The sequence below is a fragment of the Xiphias gladius genome, chromosome 12, assembly GCF_016859285.1.
Source record: "Xiphias gladius isolate SHS-SW01 ecotype Sanya breed wild chromosome 12, ASM1685928v1, whole genome shotgun sequence".
NCBI lineage: Eukaryota > Metazoa > Chordata > Actinopteri > Istiophoriformes > Xiphiidae > Xiphias > Xiphias gladius.
The window spans coordinates 4,907,501-4,925,144 of NC_053411.1; the positions used below are offsets into that span (position 1 = coordinate 4,907,501).

The following is a 17,644-nucleotide window of genomic DNA, read 5'->3' on the forward strand; positions in this document are numbered from 1 at the left end:
CTGTTTTAAAGCAACATGAAGGTAAACAATAGCTCTAGCAAGAATGTAATAAGTAACAAAATTTCATTTACCATGAGTTAAACAGACAATAACACAATTAGAAATGAAGGGGAGCGTAATTCAGTTCCTATACAATTTTTTTTTTTTCCCTGCTTGCAGAATGAAGCGTGGTTAACAGAATTGTACACGTAGGAAATGCAGCTGGGCTGGTTTCTGTCGACCAGTCTTAACCAGATTATCTGAGTAGGAGAATTGGAAAAGTTCGAGCACAGCAGTGTGACTTCCTCACCAGGCTGGACATCCACAGTCTGAGGCTCAGACACTGAGACGCAGATCCAGCCTGTAACAAAGATTTCACTGTCAGCCGATAATGTAACAAACCCAGAACAAAAGTAGTAGCAACTAAACTCAGTTTTGCTGGTCCTTACATTAGACTTAAAGTAGCCATTAAGTACATTTTGAGAGACATTCATTGTCAGTACTTACTGAGGCTGGAGAGAAGTAAAGCTGGTGTCATAGTAAAGCACATCTTTGTGCGTATGAATGTCTGAGCCTCAGGAAGTAGGTTTCATTAAAGAGAAAGGTGGGGTTTTTTTCTGAGTATAGACAACTGAGAGGCACGTCTTTTTTCTGGAGCACACGATTGACCTGTGCGCCCATGCTTTCAGTCTTTGTCCTAAGGCAGGTGGACCACATTCTGAATGCAGATTAAATTCAGATTGATCTTCTTATGAACTCCTGGTTAAACAGCCAACAAGCATATGTCGAAAATGCCGGAAGGGGTAAGAAAGTCAGTAATAGTCGCAATAACATTTATCTAAATTTTCAGCTGCCTTTGTATCAAACAGGCTAGAGACACACCTTTATTCCTAATTTCCCCCACCTCCACCTTTTTCATTTGATCTGTTGGTGCGTAAAACGTCCTTTTATTTTCTGACTTGCTATACTTGTAATTTGCTGTTCAGGCTTTTTGTCTTAATGCATACTCAAATTCCCTCCATGTTGATAAATTTAGGAGAGCCTACATTTCCACAGCACTAATTCTGTCAGTACATCAACAGAATCATGCCATACTCTGTTCCTATGAGTTTGCCCTTTGTCTTTTGTCCTTTCTTTCTAATAATTTCAAGCTGGTTCTACTTTGCCATTTTGGGTATTGTGCTTCCACCTGGCCTTTGACAATTATAATGGCTGCTAAATTTGATGAGCCTCTTGCTGTATTACCTTCTTGAAGACTCAGTTGTTTCTGTTCAGAAAGACTCAGCTGCTTTTGGAATCACCAAATGGAAGCCTGAGTGTGTTGTCCAAACACTAATGGGAAACTCTCATACTCTAATTTGAGGACCTTAGCAATGTAAATTGTGCTTTAAATGGAGTCTAATTTGCCCTATACAATTAAATCCTGATTTCTTGCTGGATCACCAGGGAGACACGTGTTCCAGAAAGCACATAGATGCAATCTGCCTGGCCGGACATGAAGCATGATAACGGCTTCACTTGACTGTAGCCATATTTCAAATCGGATCAAAACAGACTGCCATACAAGTAGTTATTAGGCTTTTACGGAATACCTCATCACTACAAAGATGTTACACACTGGTATCTGCTCCTGTCAGCATATCTAACTAGGGACAAATACAGTCTTGTGGAAACATTTACTGCATTAGTATATCTTTTATCCTAAGTCTTAATACAAATGTAGGTTAAACAAATGCAGTCTTACGACGCATGAGAGCTCAGCTGTGCTCAGACCACACTGTGCTGTCCACAACTCCTCCCTCCAGTGCAGACTCTCCCTGAAGTAGAGGCCCATTATTTTATCAACGTTACACAGGAAATTGAGCCAGTTTTCATTGTTTCAGATCAGGTTTTATTAACCAGAGTTTGACTGGAGATGCCTCATGAGTTTCACCTCAGTTGTCCTCAGATCGAGCTGTGATTTTCTGTCAAACAACTGGCGCGTCCTTCACTCACTCGCTTCCTCCCTCCTTGCAAGGACTCAGTATAAGGAATTGTATCATTAGTGGCTCCTCGTCCATCAAACCTCAGACGTGTTTTTTCCCCCCTGTAGATTATGATCAAAGACAAACCAAATTTTAAAGAATAGAGACTGAGAGCAAGAGAAATGCATGCAAGCATGTGATAAGCAAAAGTAAACACTAGCAAGAAAATAATATTTTTCCCTTAATACTGAGTTTTAGACAAATTCTATTTTAAACAAAGCGATCTTTAGGGCTGCAGACTCCCGGTCGACTGGTCAACTGGTCGAAAAACGGTAGGTTGTCTGCGTTAGGATGCTGCGTCAACTTTCATGTTTAACTCTTGAGGCTTTGAGTGTATAATTCCTAAATAGTTCAGGTGTTGCGATCACCAGTTGATATAGTTCTACTAGTGTGCACTCTTACTCTGTTTTCAAAGATTTGCTGTCTTTGAAAACAGCAAATCATTTAATATTTGTGGTCATGGCTGAAGTCTTCCTGTTGTGACTTTATTTTTGACTAAATAAACCAGGGTGCTGGTTTATTCCGTTGTTATTTTTTTTCTTGACTTTGTCTTTTCAACAGTCTGTGTACAGAGGATCATATTATTTAGTCAAGAACAAGAGCTCAGACCACAGTGTGCTGTCTCTTCCTGTGTTTCTCACTCCCCCTTCCCTCCCCCCGACAGACCATTTGACTCTCCCTATGAGTAAGTTTGACAGTCATCAGTGTCCTGTCTGGCTCGTCCTTATCAAGCATAAAATATGTCCTTGTTGCTCTCACATGAAGATCGGATGCAGACAATAAGAAAGACAGAGACTCTGTCCAAGAAAGTGAAAGACAGAAACATGAGCCAAAAAACGCCAACTCTCCACGTATACAGAAACTTTATTACAAAAAATATTTTTGCCACAACCCACACAGAAAAGCAAAATAGCAGATTGAAGAAAACGTCATTAATACTCCGGGTTCCAGTTCCCGTTGCTTCCTGGGTCTATCTGCTGGCAGCAGAAATAACACGAGTCTCCACTTCTCTCTCTGATGCAGGCCTCCTGCTTCTTACTGTTTTTGGAAGGAGGCTCAGCGCTGCAGAGTTCAGGTCATCAGAGCCCAGGTTCTAAAAAAAAAGTATTTAGAGTCACACACTGCACAACACACTGTTGTTCAGAAACCAGCACAGAATCTGTAAGGCCCATGCTTCCTGGAGTAAAAATCCCTTTTTCAGGACATCCAAACAGTTAGTATTTCAGTCGTTTAAGTTATGTTTCAGCATTTGAACGTGCTGCACGTGCGATTATGGTTCAGCATAGTTCAACAAGGGTTATTTTACCTGGTTTCTTTCAAGATGGAATTCTTCATTTGCAGATAAATGACAAAAGACGAAAAGTCTGATTAGTTAAGTATGACTGAGCAGATACAGTGTGGACTTGTCACAACTTCATACAACGTACAACCCGATGTGTAACAAAAAATACATCAGCTTTACCTTTCTGAAGTTTCCTGATTTTAACGGCCAGAACAATGATGACTACAGTGAGGAAAACAGTCAGACCGGCCAGGATCACACTCATCAGGTTTGTCTCTCCATCAGGCATTTCTACAATAAAAATGATAGATTAAGCTCTGATTTTTCATCTGGTGGCTCTAGTCATGGTTAATGCTGAAATGACACGCCCTATCGTGACATGCACAAGGGAAAAATCTTAAGAGAGAAAAGGAGAACCTTACTTTCAGTCTCAAAATCCACTCCATCTTTAGATTCACTATTATCTGCAAAAATCAGGAGGACTAAATTATTTGACAAGTATTGCTTTCTTGTTTGTCTTAGTGCTGTTTTCACTCTACTGTGACAATAAATTCTAGATACATTATACTGTAAATATGATGAGGAAAAAGAAAACTCTGAAACAGGTTAGACTTAAATACAATCTTACCTTGAACATTTAAATGTATTGTATTATTAATGATTATGTTTTTGATGATGTAAAATCCACAGAAATACAGTCCTGAGTCCGATAAATCCACTCGCTTGATTTTAAGAAAGACAGTGGAGACGTCGGAGCTCATTTCAAATCCTTTTTTAAATCCATCGCAGAATGAAGCTTCGCTATCAGACCCGTACATAGAGGCGATACAGCTGACCGTTGTTTTCTCATCAAGTCTGGACCAAAATGTGTGAGTTGGCTCCTTGGAAATGTTAGAGCACAGCAGTGTGACTTCCTCACCAGGCTGGACCTCCAAAGTCTGAGACTGAGACACTGAGACAGAGATCCAGCCTGAAACAAAGAGCAGAGACAAGAAGAGAAATAAAGCTGTTATCGAGGTAAAGTTCCTCATTGTGCGTTTAATCGTGTCACTGCCGAGATCGTCTGAACCACCAAGCTCTTATAAAGGGGCTTGAAGGGGCGGGGTGTCTGTTGTTTTTAATCTTGCCCATCACACCTACCTGCCATTGTAATGCAATGAAATGTCACATCTGCATCAGATGCTGAGACAAAAGTTGCCACCAAGAACTGCAGAATAATAAGGATCAACTTCTCAGCGGCTCCCACTGTTTTATACAAGTATCGTCACCTAATCCAACTTTCAACAGTCTGGTAAGACATGAAATATGAGAGGAAAAACAAAGCGAAGGGACCTGTGGCATCACACCTTTATGATCGATGCTGTTTTCTATGGATGCATCGTCTGGGTTCATTCTGAAGATGTTCAGTGGGACAGATGTCATGTGTCCAATGATCATCCACCAATGAATGGATCCCAGATAATAATGTTGTCAATGGATTAATTCACTCTACATCCTCAAGAAAGTCGTATTCCAAATGTCTGTTTCAATCTCCACTTCTTTTAAGCCTTTATAGAAACTTGCAGTTACATGCACCCGTTTTATTTGGCGACATGTTCACCCAGTGGTGCAGTGTTGCTGATGTACCAGTGGAAGATTGGGAAATTGTTCTCTAACAATTCTAAAAACTAGTCGTATCGTTGTGCCATACAAGTTGTCCTTGGACTATTATTGATAACCATGTGAGTCCACAGAGGCTGAACACTGTTGAGTGTGTCTGCGCTGCTCCTGTTATGAGATGTCGAGTCATAAAGTGCGTTTCCACCAAACTCTTTTTTTGCCCATTGTTTAGTTTGCGCACAGAAAAACTTGAGTGGAAACACAAGAAAGTTGTGAAAAAGTTGAAATGCCGCAAACAAGTTTGTATGATTGGCTGAAGCGGAGAAGGTGGTGTATCGATAAACACAAAATACGACAAAGTGCGAAGGCGAATGACTTAGTGAATAAATCACGAAGCACATTAAGCGGGAAATTTAAAGGTTACTCATCACGGAAGAGATGAAAAATAGTGGCAGAAGAAAACATCCGGTGTGTGCGGACTGATGAGGAGACTGTAACGTTCCTCAAAGGAACATGAAACAAAGATAAATACAATATTTCCATCATGTTTTCTACGCGGTTTTCCGTTGTTGGAAATTTGATTGACACTTTTTAAATTTCGTCATCTGCAAAGGCTTAATGGCATCTGACTGGAGAATTTACGGCACCAAGTGTTCATCTTGAAGCCCCCAACTCTTAACATTCACATAACAGTAATGAACGGAAATGCAGATGAATCAGCAGTGTTTTCAGATTTTCTGGAACTTTGGTTAAAATTTGTTTCACATTGGGATGGACACATGACTATGGAGAGATGTTTTATATTAGTACGGTGGCAATGTTTGTCATTATTTTATCTCGCTGTTTGTGATCTTGATTATGAGAATACTTGTGGCTTATTTCAGCTTACTGATGTCGTGTGCGAAGGTAAAGTAGTTATGTTTGCGTGAAGCGATGAAGAGTGCAGTGATTTAACAATGTCAGAAGAGACTGATAAACACTTTCTGAGGGAGCAGTATTCCTGTTTTGTGGGAACAGCAAGTCCTCTGATGTTTGCGGTCATGGCTGATGTCTTCCTGTGGAGGACGTATTCAGTGCTTGTCAACACAGGTTACTGGTTTATCCTATTGTTATTTTTTTTCTTCCATTATTTTCCCAAAAAGTCGAAATACAGCAGCCAGTTTAATTTGTCCTGAACAACAGGTTAGTCTTCACTGCTTCCTTTTACACTTTCCTTCAGATCTTTGATGTTAGAGGCCTCATGATTTTCCCCTCGGTTGTTGTCAGACCAAACTGTGCTGTCTCTTCCTGTCAAACAAGTGATGTGAACCTCACTCACTCCACCCCCCACAGACCATTTCATTCTCCCTATAAATAAGTTTGACAGTCATCAGTGTCCTTTCTGACTCCTCCTCTATCACACATCAAGCATTCACAGCAGAAAAAACTACAACGACAGAGAATTTGACCGAGAGAGAGACAGGAAGAAATGTGAAAAACAACACGGCCGCAATATAGAAATATTATTCAAAATTTATTTTTTGGCATTGAGTCCTCCCACTCACTACCCACACACAAAAACACATTAGCAGATGAATATGACAAAGAATCAGTCCCACTGTGAGCTGCTGTTCCAGTAGTTTCCTGAGTCTATCTGGTGGCAGCGTACACAACATTTGGCTCCAGCTCTCTCTCTGATGCAGTCTTAAGGTTTCTTTTCGGTTTTGGATGGAAACTTAGAGCCGCGTAGTTCAGGTCCTCTGAGCCCAGATTCTGTAAATCAGAGTATTTGGAGTCACATTTGCCAAAAAAATCTGTATAACTGTTGAATTTGTGGGTTGCACCAAAATGGAATCATTTAGACAAAGATATTTGGACTTGGAATCGTAGTTTAGTTAAATCTAATTTAAATGTAACCAGACTTTTAATGTAATTGCTGTACAGTTCAAAACTGTAAAACTCAGCTTAACGATTGAAAGTAATGATGGATATTATTTCAAACCACCTTAAGATTTAGGCCAGATTGACTGACAAAAGCTCATTAACAGAAACAAAATTGCTATGACTGACAGTGGTCTTATGAATTTTAAAATTTCTAGTTTTCATTTGTTTGTAGTTTGTATCTGTACTTCAGAGACTATACGCATCCAGCTAGTATGGTTGTATCGGAATGGCAGAGCAGTTCAGTTTTCTCTTTGTTGACAAAAGTATCTTCTGGTTGAGCTGATGGAGCATTTTCATGTTTGGGAAGAAGGCAGAAAGAACATCTACAACTGGCGTTTTCCTCACGTTCTGAGTAAGCCTAATCATGAAATTTGCTCAAACAAGCAGTGATTCCTCAAGTCAGTGAAGTTCATCTGTCAGTTTAACATTTGAAGAAATCAGTTCAAATTCGAGTTTAAAAATGTGAATTAACAGGGCTAATGTTAACTGAGGGTAAAGAGTAGCATCGTGACTGCCTGCTTGCCGGAACTTGCTGTTTGATGCCTGTCGCAGCACGATGGGACAAAGATCATTAACAGACCAATCATCCCGGCTAAATGCAACTTTTAGCTCATAACGTATAGTTCATAGAATTTAAAAATGGCTTTACCTTGTTTCTTTCTGGCTGTGGTTCTGCAGTCACAGCTACACGACAAAAGATGAAAAGTCTGATTAGTTAATTATTACTGACCGTATACTTTGCTTTGGATTTATCCATCATGTTGACACAATTTACAAGACCATGCACAACAGATTATACATCAGCTTTACCTTTCTGAAGTTTCCTGATTTTAACGGCCAGAACAATGATGACTACAGTGAGGAAAACAGTCAGACCGACCAGGATCACACTCATCAGGTTTGTCTCTCCATCAGGCATTTCTACAATAAAAATGATAGATTAAGCTCTGATTTTTCATCTGGTGGCTCTAGTCATGGTTAATGCTGAAATGACACGCCCTATCGTGACATGCACAAGGGAAAAATCTTAAGAGAGAAAAGGAGAACCTTACTTTCAGTCTCAAAATCCACTCCATCTTTAGATTCACTATTATCTGCAAAAATCAGGAGGACTAAATTATTTGACAAGTATTGCTTTCTTGTTTGTCTTAGTGCTGTTTTCACTCTACTGTGACAATAAATTCTAGATACATTATACTGTAAATATGATGAGGAAAAAGAAAACTCTGAAACAGGTTAGACTTAAATACAATCTTACCTTGAACATTTAAATGTATTGTATTATTAATGATTATGTTTTTGATGATGTAAAATCCACAGAAATACAGTCCTGAGTCAGATAAATCCACTCGCTTGATTTTAAGAAAGACAGTGGAGACGTCGGAGCTCATTTCAAATCCTTTTTTAAATCCATCGCAGAATGAAGCTTCGCTATCAGACCTGTACATAGAGGCGATACAGCTGACCGTTCTTTTATCATCAAGTCTGGTCCAAAATGTGTGAGTTGGCTCCTTGGAAATGTTAGAGCACAGCAGTGTGACTTCCTCACCAGGCTGGACCTCCAAAGTCTGAGACTGAGACACTGAGACAGAGATCCAGCCTGAAACAAAGAGCAGAGACAAGAAGAGAAATAAAGCTGTTATCGAGGTAAAGTTCCTCATTGTGCGTTTAATCGTGTCACTGCCGAGATCGTCTGAACCACCAAGCTCTTATAAAGGGGCTTGAAGGGGCGGGGTGTCTGTTGTTTTTAATCTTGCCCATCACACCTACCTGCCAGTGTAATGCAATGAAATGTCATATCTGCATCAGATGCTGAGACAAAAGTTGCCACCAAGAACTGCAGAATCATAAGGATCAACTTCTCAGCGGCTCCCACTGTTTTATACAAGTATCGTCACCTAATCCAACTTTCAACAGTCTGGTAAGACATGAAATATGAGAGGAAAAACAAAGCGAAGGGACCTGTGGCATCACACTCTTATGATCGATGCTGTTTTCTATGGATGCATCGTCTGGGTTCATTCTGAAGATGTTCAGTGGGACAGATGTCATGTGTCCAATGATCATCCACCAATGAATGGATCCCAGATAATAATGTTGTCAATGGATTCATTCACTCTACATCCTCAAGAAAGTCGTATTCCAAATGTCTGTTTCAATCTCCACTTCTTTTAAGCCTTTATAGAAACTTGCAGTTACATGCACCCGTTTTATTTGGCGACATGTTCACCCAGTGGTGCAGTGTTGCTGATGTACCAGCGGAAGATTGGGAAGTTGTTCTCTAACAATTCTAAAAACTAGTCGTATCGTTGTGCCATACAAGTTGTCCTTGGACTATTATTGATAACCATGTGAGTCCACAGAGGCTGAACACTGTTGAGTGTGTCTGCGCTGCTCCTGTTATGAGATGTCGAGTCATAAAGTGCGTTTCCACCAAACTCTTTTTTTGCCCATTGTTTAGTTTGCGCACAGAAAAACTTGAGTGGAAACACAAGAAAGTTGTGAAAAAGTTGAAATGCATAAACAAGTTTGTATGATTGGCCGAAGCGGAGAAGGTGGTGTATCGATAAACACAAAATACGACAAAGTGCGAAGGCGAATGACTTAGTGAATAAATCACGAAGCACATTAAGCGGGAAATTTAAAGGTTACTCATCACGGAAGAGATGAAAAATAGTGGCAGAAGAAAACATCCGGTGTGTGCGGACTGATGAGGAGACTGTAACGTTCCTCAAAGGAACATGAAACAAAGATAAATACAATATTTCCATCATGTTTTCTACGCTGTTTTCCGTTGTTGGAAATTTGATTGACACTTTTTAAATTTCGTCATCTGCAAAGGCTTAATGGCATCTGACTGGAGAATTTACGGCACCAAGTGTTCATCTTGAAGCCCCCAACTCTTAACATTCACATAACAGTAATGAACGGAAATGCAGATGAATCAGCAGTGTTTTCAGATTTTCTGGAACTTTGGTTAAAATTTGTTTCACATTGGGATGGACACATGACTATGGAGAGATGTTTTATATTAGTACGGTGGCAATGTTTGTCATTATTTTATCTCGCTGTTTGTGATCTTGATTATGAGAATACTTGTGGCTTATTTCAGCTTACTGATGTCGTGTGCGAAGGTAAAGTAGTTATGTTTGCGTGAAGCGATGAAGAGTGCAGTGATTTAACAATGTCAGAAGAGACTGATAAACACTTTCTGAGGGAGCAGTATTCCTGTTTTGTGGGAACAGCAAGTCCTCTGATGTTTGCGGTCATGGCTGATGTCTTCCTGTGGAGGACGTATTCAGTGCTTGTCAACACAGGTTACTGGTTTATCCTATTGTTATTTTTTTTCTTCCATTATTTTCCCAAAAAGTCGAAATACAGCAGCCAGTTTAATTTGTCCTGAACAACAGGTTAGTCTTCACTGCTTCCTTTTACACTTTCCTTCAGATCTTTGATGTTAGAGGCCTCATGATTTTCCCCTCGGTTGTTGTCAGACCAAACTGTGCTGTCTCTTCCTGTCAAACAAGTGATGTGAACCTCACTCACTCCACCCCCCACAGACCATTTCATTCTCCCTATAAATAAGTTTGACAGTCATCAGTGTCCTTTCTGACTCCTCCTCTATCACACATCAAGCATTCACAGCAGAAAAAACTACAACGACAGAGAATTTGACCGAGAGAGAGACAGGAAGAAATGTGAAAAACAACACGGCCGCAATATAGAAATATTATTCAAAATTTATTTTTTGGCATTGAGTCCTCCCACTCACTACCCACACACAAAAACACATTAGCAGATGAATATGACAAAGAATCAGTCCCACTGTGAGCTGCTGTTCCAGTAGTTTCCTGAGTCTATCTGGTGGCAGCGTACACAACATTTGGCTCCAGCTCTCTCTCTGATGCAGTCTTAAGGTTTCTTTTCGGTTTTGGATGGAAACTTAGAGCCGCGTAGTTCAGGTCCTCTGAGCCCAGATTCTGTAAATCAGAGTATTTGGAGTCACATTTGCCAAAAAAATCTGTATAACTGTTGAATTTGTGGGTTGCACCAAAATGGAATCATTTACACAAAGATATTTGGACTTGGAATCGTAGTTTAGTTAAATCTAATTTAAATGTAACCAGACTTTTAATGTAATTGCTGTACAGTTCAAAACTGTAAAACTCAGCTTAACGATTGAAAGTAATGATGGATATTATTTCAAACCACCTTAAGATTTAGGCCAGATTGACTGACAAAAGCTCATTAACAGAAACAAAATTGCTATGACTGACAGTGGTCTTATGAATTTTAAAATTTCTAGTTTTCATTTGTTTGTAGTTTGTATCTGTACTTCAGAGACTATACGCATCCAGCTAGTATGGTTGTATCGGAATGGCAGAGCAGTTCAGTTTTCTCTTTGTTGACAAAAGTATCTTCTGGTTGAGCTGATGGAGCATTTTCATGTTTGGGAAGAAGGCAGAAAGAACATCTACAACTGGCGTTTTCCTCACGTTCTGAGTAAGCCTAATCATGAAATTTGCTCAAACAAGCAGTGATTCCTCAAGTCAGTGAAGTTCATCTGTCAGTTTAACATTTGAAGAAATCAGTTCAAATTCGAGTTTAAAAATGTGAATTAACAGGGCTAATGTTAACTGAGGGTAAAGAGTAGCATCGTGACTGCCTGCTTGCCGGAACTTGCTGTTTGATGCCTGTCGCAGCACGATGGGACAAAGATCATTAACAGACCAATCATCCCGGCTAAATGCAACTTTTAGCTCATAACGTATAGTTCATAGAATTTAAAAATGGCTTTACCTTGTTTCTTTCTGGCTGTGGTTCTGCAGTCACAGCTACACGACAAAAGATGAAAAGTCTGATTAGTTAATTATTACTGACCGTATACTTTGCTTTGGATTTATCCATCATGTTGACACAATTTACAAGACCATGCACAACAGATTATACATCAGCTTTACCTTTCTGAAGTTTCCTGATTTTAACGGCCAGAACAATGATGACTACAGTGAGGAAAACAGTCAGACCGGCCAGGATCACACTCATCAGGTTTGTCTCTCCATCAGGCATTTCTACAATAAAAATGATAGATTAAGCTCTGATTTTTCATCTGGTGGCTCTAGTCATGGTTAATGCTGAAATGACACGCCCTATCGTGACATGCACAAGGGAAAAATCTTAAGAGAGAAAAGGAGAACCTTACTTTCAGTCTCAAAATCCACTCCTTCTTTAGATTCACTATTATCTGCAAAAATCACGAGGACTAAATTATTTGACAAGTATTGCTTTCTTGTTTGTCTTAGTGCTGTTTTCACTCTACTGTGACAATAAATTCTAGATACATTATATTGTAAATATGATGAGGAAAAAGAAAACTCTGAAACAGGTTAGACTTAAATACAATCTTACCTTGAACATTTAAATGTATTGTATTATTAATGATTATGTTTTTGATGATGTAAAATCCACAGAAATACAGTCCTGAGTCAGATAAATCCACTCGCTTGATTTTAAGAAAGACAGTGGAGACGTCGGAGCTCATTTCAAATCCTTTTTTAAATCCATCGCAGAATGAAGCTTCGCTATCAGACCTGTACATAGAGGCGATACAGCTGACCGTTCTTTTATCATCAAGTCTGGACCAAAATGTGTGAGTTGGCTTCTTGGAAATGTTAGAGCACAACAGTGTGACTTCCTCACCAGGCTGGACCTCCAAAGTCTGAGACTGAGACACTGAGACAGAGATCCAGCCTGAAACAAAGAGCAGAAACAAGAAGAGAAACAAAGCTGTTATCGAGGTAAAGTTCCTCATTGTGCGTTTAATCGTGTCACTGCCGAGATCGTCTGAACCACCAAGCTCTTATAAAGGGGCTTGAAGGGGCGGGGTGTCTGTAGTTTTTAATCTTGCCCATCACACCTACCGGCCAGTGTAATGCAATGAAATGTCATATCTGCATCAGATGCTGAGACAAAAGTTGTCACCAAGAACTGCAGAATCATAAGGATCAACTTCTCAGCAGCTCCCACTGTTTTATACAAGTATCGTCACCTAATCCAACTTTCAACAGTCTGGTAAGACATGAAATATGAGAGGAAAAACAAAGCGAAGGGACCTGTGGCATCACACCTTTATGATCGATGCTGTTTTCTATGGATGCATCGTCTGGGTTCATTCTGAAGATGTTCAGTGGGACAGATGTCATGTGTCCAATGATCATCCACCAATGAATGGATCCCAGATAATAATGTTGTCAATGGATTCATTCACTCTACATCCTCAAGAAAGTCGTATTCCAAATGTCTGTTTCAATCTCCACTTCTTTTAGGCCTTTATAGGAACTTGCAGTTACATGCATCTGTTTTATTTGGCAACATGTTCACCCAGTGGTGCACTGTTGCTGATGTACCAGCGGAAGATTGGGAAGTTGTTCTCTAACAATTCTAAAAACTAGTCGTATCGTTGTGCCATACAAGTTGTCCTTGGACTATTATTGATAACCATGTGAGTCCACAGAGGCTGAACACTGTTGAGTGTGTCTGCGCTGCTCCTGTTATGAGATGTCGAGTCATAAAGTGCGTTTCCACCAAACTCTTTTTTCGCCCATTGTTTAGTTTGCGCACAGGAAAACTTGGGTGGAAACACAAGAAAGTTGTGAAAAAGTTGAAATGCCGCAAACAAGTTTGTATGATTGGCTGAAGCGGCGAAGGTGGTGTATCGATAAACACAAAATACGACAAAGTGCGAAGGTGAATGACTTAGTGAATAAATCACGAAGCACATTAAGCGGGAAATTTGAACGTTACTCATCACGGAAGAGATGAAAAATAGTGGCTGAAGAAAACATCAGGTGACTTCTTCACCGGCTGTATCAGATACAATTTGAGATATAATATGCCTCAAAGAATTTCAGACCAGAATCTTTAGAGATTCGATCAGATTTTTAGAGCCGTCAAGGAAGGTATTCTCACCTACTTTGTAACAGTCTAGTACAGCAGCTCAGACAGTCAGACATCCAAAATCAAGTTCTAAGTTTATTGTCATTTATCCATATACAAGCATACAGTTGAAATAAATTTTGTTCTTCTGTGGGACCCGAGGTACAAAAACACATAACGTGGCCGACAATATTACAAACAGAACAATCAACAAAATCAGAAAGTCTTTGAGAAGGACATCATAAATACTGTACTTGATAATAATATTAAAAAATGCCAAATAAATGAGCTACAAAACTAAGAGAAGTATGATTACAAACAGCAGCAGCACTTCCCATTTCAGTCTCCTTATGAAGTGTAGCGGTTGCTGGACTCTCTTTGCAAGAGAGGCAGTGTTGGAGGAGTATGCAAGGTTGTCACTGCTATGCAGCCCATGACACTAGGCGCTCCTAGCTTTCTCCACAGTGGAGACTACTTTCAGTAGTGTATGGTCAATCAGCTTCTCCCTGCAGTGCATAAACATCTCTTTTGCCTTGTACACATTCTACAAGACAAAAGAGGCCCCACAGAAGAACAAGAAGAAGAACGAGGGAGGTGTTGATCTACTACCCACAGCTTCCGCTACTGTACACACAGGAGCCACTGCTTATGTGCACACCGCCATTCTCCCTCTTCTTGTGTGATCAATTGATTCTCCTAGATCAAAGTCTCCCCCTCTAATCAACTGTACAATAAAGTTACCCTATAACCAAAAGGGCAGGTAAAATCACATCTGTCTCCTGCTCACTACATTGCAGCTTGTCCCCTCTAGAAGGCACCACATAACTCCGTCTGCCAGAATACATACATACTCTGAACTCCACTTCTGAAATCCAGCATTTGCTAGAATGTGTTACTTGAGTATTCAAAATTTCTTAAAAAAAACCCAGTGGATCGAGTGTGTGTTATACACTGTGTATGATGTTACTGATGCTGTGAGGTAGCTAAGCTAACAATCTGTAACAAAAACGAATTCCACCAAACTCGTCCATGTGATCAAATCACTTAAATGTTCAGTAATTTAAAAAAATCCATTTGTATCAGATAACATAAGATAAATAACAAATGAATAGATTAATTGAAATTGCAGTAAATCAAAGTAAATCAAATACTTTTTGAAGACCTCCAGCAGCAAGGTAGAGCCAAACTAATTCATTTCCTTTTCCGGCCAAGACGATGTGTAAAGTGTCACACAGCTTGACCCTCTTAGCAGCCAATCAAATGTAACCTAATTTTTAAGCTGTTGTCTGCTCTATTGTGCAAAACATTCAGCTCCCAAGACCTCAGAGAAAATGCACCTGTATATGTTCCTCTGTGGAGTAAGTAAGTCTCTTGATGAAAATATATTCAGTCTATGATTCTAATTAAGGTATAAAATTGAATGCCAGCTTATTTTTCTATGACATTCTGTATTTTTGACCCAGTTCATCTGTCAGCTGTGATCCAGTCGGCAACAGTCAAACAAGACACCGCCAGTGTTGGAGACAATGTGACTTTACATTGCTTCTTTGACAGCCAAGTGGCCATGCACTTCTCCTGGTTCCTGACAAACCTTAGGAAGCAGACCTGAACTCATGTCTACTATTTACAAATATGATAAGCGTTTCAAAGCCTACCACTGGTTGGAGAAGAACCCTCGTTTCTCTGTGCAGAGGAAAGAAGGGGTGAATCATTTACACATCTCTGACATCCACTTCTCAGATTCAGCGACAGACTTCTGCGGATGCTCACACTCCAACATGGTGGAGTTTGGACAGGGTGTCTTCTTAAGTGTCAAAGGTAATGTGCTTTTATATTTCATTGGCTTTCACTTGAGATGCAATGCAGAGGTTGATAGGCATTTGCATCCATTTTGCTCAAAGCGTAAGGTCAGGACTGTAGTGTTTAAACCTGTCAATATGCACCAAATATTATATAACACTGGGTAGTTTTAGGCAATTTGAAGGGTAATCGTCAGCCTTCAGTTTCCTAAATTGTCTAGATTTAAAAAGTTATTGAAAAATAACCTTTCAAAACATATTTATTTATTCATTTATTTTTACAACTGATTCTTTAATTGTTAATTCTATTTGGATTTAGGAACCAGACTCCAGGAAATTGTCCAGGGGCCAGGGTCTGAGACCATCCAGCCAGGAGGCTCTGTGAGTCTCAACTGTACCGTAAACACTGGGACCTGTGATGGAGAACACAGTGTTTACTGGTTCAGACATGGATCTCACCAAGGAATCCTTCACACAAACGGGGATCAGTGTAAACACGTCTCTACACCGGGGTCTCTTTCACAGAGCTGTGTGTACCATTTCCAGAAGATGAACCTGAGCTTCTCTGATGCTGGAAGCTACTACTGTGCCGTGGCCTCGTGTGGGGAGATTCTGTTTGGCAGTGGAAGCAAGTTGCTCATTACAGATGATGTTGAAGACCAAATGGCACAGCTGAGAATCTTAGTCTGGCTCTCCATCATTAGAGCTGGTGTTCTCTTGTTCTTCCTGGCTGTTTGTCTCGTGGTTTACATCCCTAAGACCCGGTGGAATACTTACTGCTGAGTTTGGCTCTCTTAGTTCAAAATGTTATATCATCTTAATACCTTAAATATCATAAACATTTGTATCTAAACTGCCAGTGTTAGACACAAACAATTTTGGATTTTGGCTGTGCTACACTCTACTTAATTTAACTATGTACATTTGGTATTGTACTGCTTGTTTTGTACAATGTCATTATTTAGTAAGAGGATGAATACCAGTTCAGATCCGTGGAAGTCTAATCTCTGCTGTAGCCTTTGCCTTGGCATTAGCATCGATTTGTCTTTACAAACACATTCTCGAGTAATTTCAGTGTCTCCACTTTGTGCTGCGGCAGGACCACAAAGCACAGACACGTCAAAACCTTTGTGACACATTGTGTCAGAAAAATGCAGCTCTGTTGGTTAAGAGACCAGCACTTTTTTAAAAGGAAGCACCCTGTCGAAAAATATCTTTTTTCAAAAGATCTTTTAATAGACAGGTAAAGCTGAGAGAATACTTCAGCACTTGCTCACCTTGAATCTCCTGACTGATCAAACCCATAAGCGTGAATTTAGGTTCTGCTAACCACAGCCCTACAAAACCTCAGTGACTTTTGGTCACAAGCTGTGTGTCAGAGAGAGAGACACAAAAAGAAACACACATTGTTGTCGAACGTCTATGAACTTCTAAACATATAGTTTGATCACCAAAATAACTTCCTGTGATCTGAAAGTCTTACGGGTTGAGTTACACAGGCTCTTTGCACCAAAATGAGGAAATCCTGATTCAAGCCACCTGCATACAAACACAAAGCAAGCAAAGGGTCCTAAATAGGCACACGACCAAACTCTACCAATGTACAGCTGCTGACCACAGGAATGCTATAAAAAATGTTACAATAAGAATGAAAGGTGCGGCCTGTTTCTGATGAACCTGACATGTCCGTGCAACATGTGACTCATGGACGAAATGGAATGTTAGCTCACTGAAAGGCTTGGTTGTGCTACTATACAAATATCTTTTTGTGTTAGTAAGAAATTGATTTTCACTTCTTCCTCTAGAGTAGACAAACATGGGTGCAGGAAAAAAACAAACCCTTATACTCGGATTGAAACCTTTTTTTTTTTTTTTCCAAATTTAAGAGTTTCAAGTACCGTGTCTGTACTGTGTTTCACTGGAGCTCATCTGCAGGAGGAGCTCCTGGGAGCTGGACATACTGATGAATAGACAACTGCATCTCATGCATTGAAAAAAAAAAATACATTATACCTTGGAAGTAATGCAACACTTAGACTTAATTAAGTTGCATTTGCCTTGTGACTTGGAAGCAGTGTATATTACACCAAATAAGAACATTT

The 17,644-nt window shown here is 39.8% G+C and overlaps 3 protein-coding genes and 1 pseudogene across 5 annotated transcripts; 1 reads left to right on the plus strand and 3 right to left on the minus strand.

Annotated features, from left to right (window-relative positions):
• Nucleotides 1-2,973: 2,973 nt before the first annotated feature.
• On the minus strand, nt 2,974-4,386 carry LOC120797683. Its single transcript, XM_040141536.1, has 5 exons — nt 3,914-4,386; nt 3,708-3,749; nt 3,414-3,576; nt 3,310-3,367; nt 2,974-3,096 (listed from the first exon to the last, which is right to left on the minus strand). The coding sequence occupies exons 1-5, from the start codon at nt 4,314-4,316 to the stop codon at nt 2,974-2,976; spliced, it is 789 nt and encodes a 262-aa protein (XP_039997470.1). The 5' UTR covers nt 4,317-4,386.
• LOC120797087 lies at nt 4,193-8,538 on the minus strand. Of its 2 annotated transcripts, XM_040140372.1 has the most exons (6): nt 8,066-8,538; nt 7,860-7,901; nt 7,618-7,728; nt 7,457-7,491; nt 6,483-6,636; nt 4,193-4,255 (listed from the first exon to the last, which is right to left on the minus strand). In XM_040140372.1, the coding sequence occupies exons 1-5, from the start codon at nt 8,466-8,468 to the stop codon at nt 6,514-6,516; spliced, it is 714 nt and encodes a 237-aa protein (XP_039996306.1). In that variant the 5' UTR covers nt 8,469-8,538; the 3' UTR covers nt 4,193-4,255; nt 6,483-6,513. The 2 variants fall into 2 exon arrangements, with proteins under 2 accessions (XP_039996306.1, XP_039996305.1); XM_040140371.1 differs by lacking the exon at nt 4,193-4,255 and having other exon boundaries at nt 6,056-6,636.
• LOC120797086 lies at nt 8,345-12,836 on the minus strand. 2 transcript variants are annotated; one of them, XM_040140370.1, is made up of 6 exons: nt 12,217-12,836; nt 12,011-12,052; nt 11,769-11,879; nt 11,608-11,642; nt 10,634-10,787; nt 8,345-8,407 (listed from the first exon to the last, which is right to left on the minus strand). In XM_040140370.1, the coding sequence occupies exons 1-5, from the start codon at nt 12,617-12,619 to the stop codon at nt 10,665-10,667; spliced, it is 714 nt and encodes a 237-aa protein (XP_039996304.1). In that variant the 5' UTR covers nt 12,620-12,836; the 3' UTR covers nt 8,345-8,407; nt 10,634-10,664. The 2 variants fall into 2 exon arrangements, with proteins under 2 accessions (XP_039996304.1, XP_039996301.1); XM_040140367.1 differs by lacking the exon at nt 8,345-8,407 and having other exon boundaries at nt 10,207-10,787.
• Nucleotides 12,837-15,074: 2,238 nt separating this feature from the next.
• On the plus strand, nt 15,075-16,325 carry LOC120797684 (annotated as a pseudogene).
• Nucleotides 16,326-17,644: the final 1,319 nt, after the last annotated feature.

Coding starts and splice junctions, on each gene's coding strand:
- LOC120797086 (XM_040140370.1), bottom strand. CDS start 12,619: ATGAGGAACTTTACCTCGATAACAGCTTTGTTTCTCTTCTTGTTTCTG. Junction 11,880..12,010: donor AGTGGATTTTGAGACTGAAA/GTAAGGTTCTCC, acceptor TTTTTATTGTAG/AAATGCCTGATGGAGAGACA. Junction 11,643..11,768: donor AATCAGGAAACTTCAGAAAG/GTAAAGCTGATG, acceptor TTTGTCGTGTAG/CTGTGACTGCAGAACCACAG.
- LOC120797683 (XM_040141536.1), bottom strand. CDS start 4,316: ATGAGGAACTTTACCTCGATAACAGCTTTATTTCTCTTCTTGTCTCTG. Junction 3,368..3,413: donor GTTGTACGTTGTATGAAGTT/GTGACAAGTCCA, acceptor TTAACTAATCAG/ACTTTTCGTCTTTTGTCATT. Junction 3,097..3,309: donor TCCATCTTGAAAGAAACCAG/GTAAAATAACCC, acceptor CTTTTTTTTTAG/AACCTGGGCTCTGATGACCT.
- LOC120797087 (XM_040140372.1), bottom strand. CDS start 8,468: ATGAGGAACTTTACCTCGATAACAGCTTTATTTCTCTTCTTGTCTCTG. Junction 7,729..7,859: donor AGTGGATTTTGAGACTGAAA/GTAAGGTTCTCC, acceptor TTTTTATTGTAG/AAATGCCTGATGGAGAGACA. Junction 6,637..7,456: donor CACAGCCAGAAAGAAACAAG/GTAAAGCCATTT, acceptor TCTGATTTACAG/AATCTGGGCTCAGAGGACCT.